This window comes from Plasmodium yoelii (genome assembly GCF_900002385.2).
Source record: "Plasmodium yoelii strain 17X genome assembly, chromosome: 10".
Classification (NCBI taxonomy): Eukaryota; Apicomplexa; class Aconoidasida; order Haemosporida; family Plasmodiidae; genus Plasmodium; species Plasmodium yoelii.
Genome location: NC_036182.2, coordinates 111,553 through 126,496, shown reverse-complemented (window position 1 = coordinate 126,496; position 14,944 = coordinate 111,553). Strand labels below are relative to the sequence as shown.

The 14,944-nt window shown below is 20.0% G+C and overlaps 4 protein-coding genes across 4 annotated transcripts; all 4 read left to right on the top strand.

Annotated features, from left to right (window-relative positions):
* Positions 1-1,799: 1,799 nt before the first annotated feature.
* PY17X_1000500 (uncharacterized protein) lies at positions 1,800-2,893 on the top strand (the record flags this gene model as incomplete). Its single annotated transcript, XM_721117.2, has 3 exons — positions 1,800-1,814; positions 1,923-2,717; positions 2,807-2,893. 3 exons carry the CDS (start codon positions 1,800-1,802, stop codon positions 2,891-2,893), a joined length of 897 nt encoding a protein of 298 aa, XP_726210.2.
* A 2,369-nt stretch (positions 2,894-5,262) lies between these two features.
* PY17X_1000400 (PIR protein) lies at positions 5,263-6,414 on the top strand (the record flags this gene model as incomplete). The annotated part of the gene is made up of 3 exons (XM_022956143.1): positions 5,263-5,277; positions 5,398-6,267; positions 6,352-6,414. 3 exons carry the CDS (start codon positions 5,263-5,265, stop codon positions 6,412-6,414), a joined length of 948 nt encoding a protein of 315 aa, XP_022813230.1.
* Positions 6,415-8,771: 2,357 nt separating this feature from the next.
* On the top strand, positions 8,772-9,902 carry PY17X_1000300 (uncharacterized protein; the record flags this gene model as incomplete). Its single annotated transcript, XM_719368.1, has 3 exons — positions 8,772-8,786; positions 8,917-9,750; positions 9,840-9,902. The coding sequence occupies 3 exons, from the start codon at positions 8,772-8,774 to the stop codon at positions 9,900-9,902; spliced, it is 912 nt and encodes a 303-aa protein (XP_724461.1).
* A 2,453-nt stretch (positions 9,903-12,355) lies between these two features.
* PY17X_1000200 (PIR protein) lies at positions 12,356-13,388 on the top strand (the record flags this gene model as incomplete). The annotated part of the gene is made up of 3 exons (XM_022956142.1): positions 12,356-12,370; positions 12,489-13,238; positions 13,323-13,388. 3 exons carry the CDS (start codon positions 12,356-12,358, stop codon positions 13,386-13,388), a joined length of 831 nt encoding a protein of 276 aa, XP_022813229.1.
* Between the last annotated feature and the right edge of the window lie 1,556 nt (positions 13,389-14,944).

Sequence of the window (14,944 nt, the reverse complement as noted above, 5' to 3'; positions counted from 1 at the left end):
AAAAAAATAAAATATAAGTTTATTAATAAAATTTCATATTATATCTCGTTATAATAATTATAAATAATATCATAGATATAATTCTTTATTATTATATACCTATACATATAAACTAGTAAAATGTTATACCAGTAAATAATACTGAAATATGTTAAATTTAGGAAACATATACAAATATATATTAATCCAAAGTATATAGGAAAAGTATGTAATAATTAATTTAATTTAACTAATAATAGTTTTATTAGGTTATTATATATATACAAATTCACAGATATATAATTTAAATATAATGTTTTTACAAAATAATATAAATGTTCTAAAATACTTGATTTAAAAACTATGAAACGCAGAAATATTATACATTGATTTAAAGTATTTTTATTAAGTGCATTAATTATTCCATTATACTATACAGTGATATAACAATAAAAATAAATATAGTAATAACAATAGATAAAGTATTAAATACGAAAAAATATATTATGTTAATTTGATACAATACATGGGTATATATTATTAAAGGTATGATAAGATTAAAATTGTATGCACAAAATATCAAATGAAATATTATGACATTTATTTAAGTAAGCTTTATGCTATAATATTAGACTAACAGTACCAAGCAAAATAATATTAATAATTATATAGTTTTTCATCATATAACTAAATATAGTTTATTATAAAATACAAAAGAAAACTATATATTTAGAAAATAATTATAACCCATTTTAATGAAGAGTTTTAATATATAAATACATGAATTGAAATATTCAATGGTAGAAAATATAAAGCATAATTAAACTATGTAGAATAAGTAAATCATATATGGCTACATCCTTGTCTTAAAAAAACATACTTCCCTTATCTCTCCTCTCAAAGTGCAATATACCAATCTAATACACATAGTTTTCTATTATACTTTAAATTTTGTATCAATACTTATTTATGTGTTATATATTTAATATTTACTAAGTATTATTTTAAAAACAATATGCATCCAAAGACTTATTTAAGCTTATAAATACGGGATCAGTGCTAATTGTCGTTCTAAACCGTGGAAAAGATGTGCAAAATATATTATAAAATTACTCAATACGATATATTTCTAAATTGAAGTATATAGGAATAAAAATAAAGTTATTGAAAATGTTAAATATAATTAGAATGGATATATATTAATTAAAATTAATTTAAAATTTATATAATTTGCATGAAAAGTGGAGCATATAACTTAATTTGAAAATACTATAATTAAAAAAAAAAACTATATTATATATTATAAGAAACAAGTATATAAAATTTTAATATATTTTAAAAAATTACTATTTATATACTTTTAAGGATTATAGCAATAATATAATTTTTTATTTTTTAGATCTATACAGCATTTTATTTTTAGAAGGACAATCATTAAAACATAAGTTATGAGGTTTATTTTCTATATTAAAGAATATATATAAGAAGATTTATTTTAAATTCATTATAAAAGTATATTAATTTTTATAATAATGTTCATATGAGTGTTATTAAGGATAACAATTTATGCAAAATTGTATTGTATATACATATGATAAAACATGTATTAAACACCCCATAAAACAAGGTAATTTATCTAACTACCATAAAAGTATATATTGTTCCATATTATATTTAAATTTAAATTAAGAATAATAAAATTATTTTTATCTACAGATAATTTATGTATATAGGGTTAAATAATTGTATTACCTATTTTAGTATATATATATAATATGATACACACTTAACCTAGAGATTATAAATTATATTCCATCATAATGAATGATGATCTAGTATATAAACTTTTTGATATTATATTTCCTATAATCCTCATTAAGTTTTATTTTAATAACATTTTCTTAATACATATTTTTATCATTTTTTTTAAATGGTTTTTTTAGTGTGGAAAAATTGATTTTTTGAGAAAGTATTTACCTGATGACTTGGATAAAATTACAGCACTTGATTTTTATGGATATGAAAATTTCGGAAATTACTGCCCTCATAAAAATTGCAATACTGATCTCGAAAAGATTACGATTGGATTTTTATGGTTACTTGAACAATATGTTGCTAAATACTCAAATCAAGGCAATATTGAAAAGAGCACTAAACCATTTTTTCTATATATTATTTCATGGTTAAGTTACAAATTAAAGCGAAATTCAGAGCACAATATCAACAAAATAAACGATTTTTATACTGAATATATAAAAAATAGTGGTAAATATAATGAATTTATAAGTGATTCCGGTAAATATACAAATCTTAATGAATTTATAGATGAACAAAATGATTTGTTTAATATTAATATTGAAGATTTGTCTAAATTTTATGATGCATTCAAATTAATATGTAGTATGTATAGTAATGTTGAAACGAATAATCATGACAAACTTCCAAATAATGCGAATGATTTTATTGACAAATATAAAGAGCTTAACAATAATTACAATATTAAAGGTACCGGACGTAGTAAAATATTTTCTGCTTTATCAACTAATTATAATAATTTAAAAAATTATTGTACTAGCAAAGGTATTAAATATAAAGATTTTCCATTAATTCCAGACACAGAAGCAGAAATTTATGCACTAACATCTGAAGATACATCAAGTTCGTCGATAGGAAACAAATTATTTACAGTTTTATCTATATTTGGTGCAATAGCATTTTTTTTAGGAATTTCTTATAAGGTAAATAATAAGGAGTTAAAAATATTTTTTCATTATATATATGCAAACATTAACATAAAAATCATACGTTTCTTATAATTTTATATTAGTATTCATTATTTGGATTTCGGAAACGAGTTCAAAAACAATATTTAAGAGAAAAAATAAAAAATATAAAGAAGAGAATAAATCATTAATATATGATTCGAAGAATGTGACTATTTCAGAAAAGTAATAATGATTGATATACGATAAGAAACTGTCTATTGGGAAGTAATTTTTGCATAATTTTATATAGCTTTTATATTGTGGGTCAGGGATGTGTTTGCAAAACTCATATTCGGGTTAGGGCTAAGTATTGTATCTTTATTTATTTTTTTATAGTTTGAACACTAATTTAATATATGTATCATTTCGTATGTTTAATCACGAAATGAAATTCAAAAACCAAATATGCAGCCAAAAAATGGACGTCATCATTAATATGAAAGGGGTTACTAACATATTTTATAAGTTATGATATATATAATTGAGTGTTCATGCCGATTTAATATGATTAAAAAAAAAATGTCTATATTATATATATTAATATAGATATTGACTGTATGTGAAGTCATATTATGGAATACCATAATTGTCTATTATATAAGCCTTGATAACCCAGAGCTATATTGAATTATGCATATCATAATATGTTTCTTTATTTGATGAAAACTTTATTTAGTAAAATTTATTATTTGTATCATATTTATTTTGATTTAAATCGTGCTATTCAACTGAACTGTAATAATAGATATTCGTAAAATATAGATGCATGGAATATCGACCGAGAATCGACAATACAACGTAGTCTATAAAAGGCATTTTATGCATCTAACATTTTAGTAATACATAAAAAATACACTATATATATAATAAATATATAAATTATAAATATATATAATACTCATTTTTTTCATTTCAAAATTTGAATTTATTCTAATGTTCTAATTTATATTGATAGGAATAGTTATATAAATATTAATTTAATTATCATAAGGTATAATAATAGATTAATCACTATTAATTTTTAAACTTTATAGCTTTGATGCACAAATAAATTATTTTTTTAAATAGTTAAAATAAAAAATATAAGTATATTAATAAAATTTAATATTATATCTTGTTCTAATAATTATAAATAATATGGTAGATAAAATATCGTTATTATTATATAACTATACATATAATCTAATAAATATTATACTAATAACTATATTGAAATATTGTTATATTGTGAAACCTTCATATAATTAAATATTAATTTTATCTGAAAGACACATAATAATGCATTATAATGATATAATTTGTATATATTTGTTAAAAATCCAAATTGGGATATGTGGTTTTATATTATAAAAAACTGGATAGAAAAGTGTTAAAGACTCAATCAACGTTAAATTTATTTTTATTATTACATATTAACGCGTATTATATTATCATTATTTTATCATAGAATTAATAAAATATAAAGTTTTTAATAAATTAATTGAATACATATACATTGATAACTATAACAATAAAATATATAAGATAAAATGATCAACACAGACATTTAACGAAGATTTATCTAAATTTATATAATAAAAAAACAAATATATCTTATCTCTCTCCTCTTAAAGAGTAGTATAACAACCTAATTATACTTAGTTTTCTATTATACTTTAAAATTTGCATCAATACTTATTTATATGTTAATATTCACTAAGTATGATTTTAAAAACAATCTACATTCAAAGACTTATTTAAGCTTATAGATAGCATAATAAGTACGGGGTCAGTACTAATTATTGTTTTAAACCTTGGAAATGATGCGCAACATATATTATAAAATCACCCAATAAATAATATTATAAATTGAAGTATATAGGAATAAAAATAAAGTTATTTAACGCACTAAATTTATTTTTTAATTTATGTATATGTAATTAAAAAAGGGAGCAATGCAACTTATTTTGTAAATGTTATAGTTTTAGAAAAGACTATATTATATATTATAAGAAACAAATATATAAAAATTTAATATATCTTACTAAATAACTATTTATATACTTTTAAAAATTATACTAATAATAACTTTCTTAATTTGTATATTTGTGCAATATTTAAGTTTTAGAACGTTGTTTATGTTCTATATTAAAGCATCTGTTTAAGTATTTTTTTAAATTCATTATAAAATTCCTTAAAATTTTATAATAAAATTAATTATGTATAATATGATTAGTAATATTGATTTTATGCATAAATTGTATTATATATACTTATGGTTAAATATGTACTAGACCAACCATAATTTAAGCTAATTTAGAAAATGTCAATAAGAGTAAATATAATATTCATTTAGTAATATTATTGTATTATTATCACATATTAATTATAAATTATTATTAAAAATAACAATGTATTTAATACGATATATGTGATATAGGGGACTCGTCTACAGGATATATTTTGTCAGAGTATATATTTTATATAAAAATAACATGATGCAGATTAATCTACAAATTAAAAATGAAATTCCATTATAATGGCTGACCGTTTGGTATATATTTTTTTTTAATATTTAATTTTATTGCATTATTTGATATTTTATTATTTATATATCACTAATAAATTTAATTTTAATGACATTTTGTTAAATTTGTTTAAAATTGCTTCATAGTGCAATAATTTTGATACTTTGTGGAAGATTTTTCCCGATGAATTGAATAATTCTGGAAATTATAATTTTCCAAATGGATTATTTAAGAAATATTGTTCTAGTGAAAAATGCGAGGGTGATGTCAATATAGTTAACGCTGGTTGTTTATGGTTATTTAATGAATTTTTCGGTAAAACTGGTACTTCATCGTATCATGATGTTTATAAGGATGTGACTATGTGTATTATGATATGGTTAAGTTATAAATTAAGTCTAAAGACATTTAATAACATCACCACATTAAAGGATTTTTATTCTAATTATATAGAAAATAACAAAGAGTACACTAAGGATAAACTTAATGATGAAACGTATAGCAGTTATAAGGAAATCATAGATGAAATAAAGGAATATATGAATATTGATATTATTAATATTTCTAAATTTTATAAATTACTTAAATTATTATGTGATATGAATACTTCTTATAAAAATAATAATAGTAGCAAAATTTCAGAAGATGGTAATAAATTTGTTGATGAATATCAAAAACTTTTTGATGATGATAATAATAATGGTGACAATTCGTACAATAAAGTATTACTTGTTTTATCCAATTGGTATAATAATTTTGGAAAAGGCACTCGTTATAATAATACATCAATAAATCTTACTCCATTACCAACAAAAAAAACACCCAAAAAAGATAATGTAGAAAGTTCTAAAGAAACTAAAACAACTGAATCCTCGAATGAAGCAGGAAAATCAGATATTGCAACGATAACTCTAAGTCAAAATACTGCATTATCAGATTCATCACTAGTAAGTAAATTAATTATAGTTTTATCGATATTTGGTGCAATAGCAATTTTTTTAGGAATTTCTTATAAGGTAAATAATAAGGAATTTAAAAAAAATATTATATATATGTAAACATTAACGAACAACCGTACGCTTCTTAACATTTTATATTAGTATTCGTTATTTGGATTTCGGAAACGATCTCAAAAACATTTAAGAGAAAAGCTAAAAAAATAAAGAAGCTGGATCATTAATATATGATTCGAATAGTGACTATTTCAGAAATAGTAATAATGGTTGATATATTTTAAGAAACTATCTATTTGGAAATAAGCATTTTCTGCATAATTTTTATATAGTTTTTATGTTATGGGCAGGGTTGTGTTTATGGAGCCCATATTCGGGTTAGAGCTAAGTATTATATCTTTATTTAATTTTTTATAATTTGAACACTAATTGAATATATGTACTATATCCGTATGCTCAATCTAGATATGAAGTTCAAAAATCAAATATGCAACAAAAAAGGAGAATTGTCATTAATATGAAAGGGGCGCACATCCCATTTTTTCATAAGTTATAATATAGTAAATTGAGTGTTAATATATATTTAATATAGCTAAGTAAAATAATTATATTACATATATTAATATAGATGTTGACTATATAATAATTTTCATTACATAAGCTTTGATAGCCAAGACCTATATTAAGTTATGCATATCATAGTATGTTTCTTTATTTGATGAAAAATTTATTTAGTAAAACTTATTATTTGTATAATATTTATTTTAATTTAAATAATGTTATTCAACTGAATTGTAATAATAGATATTCATAAAATATCGATCGAGAATCGACAATACAACATAATCTATAAAAGGCATTTTATGCATCTAACATTTTAGTAATACATAAAAAATACACTATAAATATATTATAATAAATTTATAAATATATATAATACTCATTTCAAAATTTGAATTTATTCTAATGTTCTAATTTATATTGATAGGAATAGTTATATATATATATTAATTTAATTATCATAAGGTATAATAATAAATCAATCACTATTAATTTTTAAACTTTATAGTTTTGATGCACAAATAAATTATTTTTTTAAATAGTTAAAATAAAAAATAGAATGTAGGTATATTAATAAAATTTAATAATATATTTTGTTCTAATAATTATAAATTATATTATAGATATTATCGTTATTATTATATGTCTATACATATAATCTAGTAAATTACCAATAATTAATATTGAAATACTGTTTTATTGTGGAAAATTTATATAATTAAATATTAATATTATTGAAAAGGCACATAATACATTATAAAGGCATCAATGTTATATATTTTTTAAAGATCCAATTTGGGGCATGTAATTATATATTTTAAAAAATGGATAAATAGCGAAAATGATAAAGAGTCAATTAATGTTAAATGGCATTTTATTATTCCATATTATATTATAATTGTTTAATGAATTATCATTTTTTTTAATCTAAATTAGAATTTTTTTATCGTAGAATGAATAAAATATAGAATTTTAATAAATTATCTGAATAAACATACATTGATAACTATAACAATAGAATATATAAGATAAAAATGAACAATGTAGAGCATTTAAAAAATATTTATATAAATTTATATAATAAAAAAACAAATATATCTTATCTCTCTCCTCTTAAAGGGTAGTATAACAACCTAATTAAACATCGTTTTATATTATACTTTAAAATATCATCAGTAGGTATATATGTTTAATATTTACTAAGTATTATTTTAAAAAAAATTCACATTTAAATAGCATAATAAACACGGTTTCATTGCTAATTGTTGTTTTAAAGAAGGAAAGGACGGCAAAGTATATTATAAAATTACCCCATAAAGAATACTTCTAAATTGAAGTATATAGGAATAAAAATAGTTATATGATTTAATAAAATGGATTATGAATTTATCTATATTAAATAAAAACATTATAGATTTATGTATATGCAATTAAAAAAGTGAACAATGCAACTTATTTTATAAATGTTATAATTTTAGAAAAATCTATATTATATATTATAAGAAACAAGTATATAAATATTTAAAATATATTTATATACTTTAAGGATTATAGTAATGATAGGTTCCTTAATTGTTTCTATTTTTACAGTATATTAAAACAAAAGATATGGCGGTGTTTCTTTCATACGATAAGCCATAAATATAAGTATATATTTTTTAAATCCATAATAAAAGTATATCAATTTTTATATTAAAATTATTTCAGATGTTAATAAGAATGCCATTTTTTGTATAAAATGGGTCATATCTATATTTAATCAAAAATGTATTAAGCAACCCTCTATTTAAGGTAATTTATCTAATTACCATAAAAAGGAATGTAACATATCTTTAGTAATAATAGTTTTATTATTCTATATTAATTATTAAAAAAATTATAATATATTTAACTACAGACAGTTGTTATATATAGGGTTGAAGTATTTGTGTCACATATTTGGTGCAGTGTATATAAAATAGCATGATTTTACTCAATTTACAAATCAAAAATAAAACTCCATTATAATGAATAAGAAAGTGGTATATGCATTTTTTAATAATAATTTCCTTTACATTTTTTGATATTATATTATATATATGATTAAACTTTATTTTAATAAAATGTTCAATAATATACATTTCTAATAATTGTTTTTAAATGTATTCTTAGTGTCAATGGTTCAAAACTGTATGGGATTATTTTCCTGATGAATTGGATAGTGATGAAAACTATAAATTTGCATATGGTGATCAAAATTTCAAAAAGTATTGTACTAGTAATAGTTGTGATAGTAATTTCAAAAAAATTAATGCTGCATGTTTATATTTGTTTAATGCATTCTTTGGGAATTCCTTTTCGTTTAAAGATAATGCAAAAAATAACATCGATGTTGTTAATTACATTATTATATGGTTAAGTTATATGTTAAGCCTAAAAAAAGAAAACGGAATCAATAAATTAAACGATTTCTATACTGAGCATATAGAAAAAAATACGCATTATAATCAGGATATAAGAGATGTTAGTGATTATAAGAATTATAAGGATCTTATAGAAAAAAAAAAGGATTTGTTGAATATGGATATAAATAATAATATTATATCTGAATTATATGATGCATTTAAATCATTATATGAAATGTATTCTGCATTTGGTGATATCATGACAAATTGCAAAAAATGTTCGGATAAAGCTAACAAATTTGTCGAAAAATATAAAAAACTTAATGGAAATCCTAGTATTACTAGTAATAGTCCCTATAATCAAGCATTGTTTACTTTATTAACTGATTATAATAAATTAAAAGATAAATGTAAAGACGATAAAGATAGCAATTTTCCAACCCTTCCAGAGATAAAAACATCACAAATTCCTGTAAAAGGTTCTGAAGAAATTGTACAAAATTCGGATGTTACATCATCAAGTTTGTCGATAGTAAGCAAATTAATTCCAATTTTATCGATATTTGGTGCAATATCAATTTTTTTAGGAATTTCTTATAAGGTAAATAACAAGGAATTAAAAAATTATTTTCATTATATATATGCAAACTTCAATAAGAAAATTATACGTTTTTTAACATTTTATAATAGTATTCGTTATTTGGATTTCGGAAGCGATCTCAAAAACATTTAAGAGAAAAGCTAAAAAAATAAAGAAGGAAACTGATCATTAATAAATTATTCTGAATATGACGATTGATTTATTTTAAGAAATTGTCTATTCCGAAGTAATTTTTGATCATAGTTTTTATATTGTTTTTATGTTGTGGGTCATGGTTGTGATTTTGGAACCCATATTCGGGTTAGGGATAAGTATTATATCTTTATTTAATTTTTTATAATTTGAACACTAATTAAATATATGTACAATCCCGTATGTTTGATCACGAAATGAAGTTCGAATATTCGACCAGAAGGAGCATAAGATAATATGAAAGGGGTGTATAACATTTTTTCATAAGTTGTAATATATATAATTGAGTGTTCATGCCGATTTGATATGATTAAAAAAATTGTCTATATTGTATATATTAATTCATATTATGGTATATCATAATTTCCTATTATATATTTTTTTTTAATCTATGGTTATATCAAATTATGTATAACGCTATATGTTTCTTTATTTGATGAAAATTTTATTTAGCAAAACTTATTATTTGTATAATTTGTTTTAATTTAAATAATGTTATCCAACTGAACTGTAATAATAGCATTATATATGAAGGTATAAATTATAATTATATCCATTTGGGACAATTGTCTACACTACAATATATATTCAGGTTAATATGTATATGTTTAATATTAATTAAACATAATACTAATATATAATAGATAATCATAAAATATCGATCGAGAGTCGACAATACAACGTTATCTACACAAGGCATTTTATGTATCTAAAATTTTAGTAATACATAAAAAATACACTATATATATAATCAATTTATAAATTATAAATATATATAATACTTTTTTCATTTCAATCTATGCATTAATGTTAATGTTTTAATTTATATTGATAGATATATTTCTATATACATTAATTTATTTATTATAAAGGTATAATATTTTATTAATCACTAATAATTTTATATTTTATATTTTGAGGTATACATATATTACATTTAAAATAGTTAAAAGACAAAATATAAGTATATTAATAAAATTTAATGTTATATTTTGTTCTAATAGTTATAAATAATATGAAAGATAGAATAGAGTTATTATTATACGCCTATATATATATAATCTAACAAAATACTCTACGGATAACTTATATTAAATATTATTTTATTGTGGAAACTTCATATAATTAAATATTAATTTTATCGAAAAGACATAATAATACATTATAAAGGTATCAATGTTATATATATTTTAAAGATTCAATTTGGGATATGTGGTTTAATATTATAAAAATATGAATCAATGGTGAAATGGTTAAAGACTCAATTCATGTTAAATGGTATTTTATTGTTCACATTAGTGTTTAGTGAATAATCATTTTATAATCCAAAACAACATTACTGTATCATAGAATTAATAAAATATAGAATTTTTAATAAATTATTTGAATGATATACATTAACTATAACAGTAGAATATATAAGATAAAATTATGTATAATATTTAGCAAATATTTATATAAATATATATATTAAAGGCTAATATATCTTATCTCTCTCCTATTAAAGGGTAAAATAATGACATAATCAAACATAGTTTTCTATTATACTTTAAAATTACCATCAATACTTATTTATGTGTTAATATTTAATTTCTACTAAGTATATTTTAAAAACAATATGAACTTAAAGACTTATTTAAGCTTATAAATACGGGTTCAGTGCTAATTGTCGTTTTAAACCGTGGAAATTATGCGTAAAATATATTATAAAATTACACAATAAGGCATACTTACAATTTGAAGTATATAGGAATAAAAATAAAATTATTGGGATCATTAAAATATATTATAAATTTATCTACATTCATTAAAAACAATATAAATTTATGTATTTTACATAGAAAATGGAACAATTCAACTTATTTTGTAAGTGTTATTTTAGAAAAGACTGTATTATATATTATAAGAAACAAGTATATAAGTATTTAGTCTATCTTATTAAATAATTATTTATATACTTTAAGGATTGTAATAATAATAACTTTCTTAAATTTATATATTTGTGCATTATTTAAGTTTTAGGACGTTGTTTGTGTTCTATATTAAAACATATGTATAAGTATATATTTTTTAAATTCATTATAAAAGTATATTAATTTTTATAATAAACTTATACCAAATGTTAGTAAGAATAGTATTTTTTGTATAAAATGCATCATATATACATATGGCAAAGTGTGTAAGCAACTCTCTATTTAAGATAGTTTAGCTAAATGTCATAAAATAATTATAATATGATTTTAGTAATACTAATGTATTATTATTTAATATGAAATTCAAATTAAGAATAATATGTTTAACGAAAGACAATTTCTATGTAAAGAGCTTAAATAAATACAACATATATTTTATACAATATATATAAATAACATCACCCCGCATAATCTCCGAATTATAACAGAATTTCATCATAATGTCTAAGGAATTGGTATATATCATGTTCTTATATTATTCGTATGTGGTATTCCTATAAATTATATTAATTTGAATTTTAGTAACATTTATATTAATACATTTTTTGTTTAATTCGTAAAATATATTCGTAGTGTAGTCTAATTAATGCGGCTGATAATAATTTTGTTGATGATCCGAACAACCCGAGAGAAGATACTTCTACGGGTTTGTTTAATTCGTATTGCCCTTATAATAACTGTGATACTGATGACAACAAAGTTAGTTCTACTTTTATAACATTACTAAAATTTTTTGAGGGTATTAGTGATGAACATTTAGAGGGTGATAAACTTGCTGAATATGCTATTTTATGGTTAAGTTATAGACTAAATCAAAAAAAAGAAAATGGAACGACCATATTAAACGATTTTTATACTAATAATGTAGAAACAAATAGTAATTATGATGAGGTAATAAATGCTAATAGTGATAGTGGTAGTAAGATTAAAAAGGATGTTATATATAAAAAAATAAAATCGACGAATATCGATATTAAAGATATATCTAATTTTTATGATGCACTTAAATCATTATGTAATATGTATAGTGAAATTGATCCAGAAGACTACGAATGCAATAAATGTTTAGAAAATGCTGGAGAATTGTTTGAAAAATATGAAAAACTTAAAAATGCTTTAGATATTAATAAAGGGAGTTTTTATTTACAACTATTATCTAGTTTATCAAATGATTATAAAAATTTTGAAAAAAAATATAATGTTAAATGTAATAATGGCTCACCACTTGTAGCTTGTCCACGAAGTTCAGTAACAAAAAATATAATAATTACAATTGCAATTATATTTGTTGCAGTATCAATTTTATTGGGAGTTTCTTATAAGGTAAATAATAAGGAATTAAAAAAAAATGTTATATATATGCAAACATTAACGAACAACCGTACGCTTCTTAACATTTTATATTAGTATTCGTTATTTGGATTTCGGAAACGATTTAAAAAACAACATTTAAGAGAAAAGCTAAAAAAATAAAGAAGAAAATATATCACTAATATATTATTCGAATATTAATAATGATTAATATATGTTAAGAATCTGTCTATTGGGAAGTAATTTTTGCATAATTTTTATATAGTTTTTATGTTGTGGAACCCATATTCGAGTTAGGGGTAAGTATTATATTTTATTTAATTTTTTATAACATAAACACTAATTTAATATATGTACCATCCATGCATGTTTAATCTCAAGATGATGTTCAAAATATGTACCCCCCCAATTGGTACTGCCATTAATATGAAAGGGGTTACATAGCATATTTATAAGTTATAATATATATAATTGAGTGTTAATATATATTTAATATGATTAAAATAAAATAACTATATTACATATATTAATTCATATTATAATATATCATAATTGCCTATATAAAAGTTAATATTTTGTTATATTGAATTATGCATATCATAATATGTTTCTTTATTTAATGAAAATTTTATTTAGTAAAACTTATTATTTGTGACATATTTATTTTGATAACCGAACAGTATAATAATATTATATATCATAGTATAAATTATAATTCAATTCATTTGGAACAATTGCCTACATTATAATATACCTTCATATTAATGATTATATTTTTAATGTTAATTAATCCCATTACTAATGTATAATAGATAATCATAAAATATAGATTCATAAATATCGATCGAGAATCGACAATATAACATAATCTATAAATTATTGTTATGCTTCTAACATTTTTTGAAGTTGTAATTGTAGTTATTATTATCTTTTTGTATTAATAGAAGTTGATTTGCACGCTTTAATTTATTTATCATAAGGTATAATAGTAGATTAATCACTATTAATTTTTAATTTTTAAATTTTGAGGTATAAATATATTATATTTTAAAATAGTTAAAAAATAAAATATAAGTATATTAATAAAGTTTAATATTATAGATATAATGCATTATTATATGCCTATACATATAATCTAGAAATTACCAATAGTTAATATTAAAATACTGTTTTATTGTGAAATCTTCATATAATTAAATATTAATATTATCGAAAAGACATAATAATACATTATATATTTGTTAATTATTCAATTTGGAAATTGTAGTTTTATATTCTAAAAATAAGGATTAATGGAGAAATTGTTAAATAATTAATTAATATTAAATATCACTTTATTATTCAATATTAATGCGTATTATATTATTATTGTTTTTTGTAGAATTAACAAAATATAGAATTTTTAATAAATTATTTGATTGTATATACATTGATAACTATACAATAAAATGTATAAAATAAAATGAATTATGTAGAACATTTAATGAATATTTATCTAAATTTATATATTAAAATAGCAATATATCTTATCTCTCTCCTCTTAAAGGTAATATAACAACCTAATTAAACATAGTTTTCTATTATACTTTAAAATATGATTAATACTTATTTATTTGTTAATATTTACTAAGCATTATTTTAAAAATAATATGCATTCAAAGACTTATTTAAGCTTATAAATACGGGTTCAGTGCAAATTGTTTTAAAGAATGGAAAAT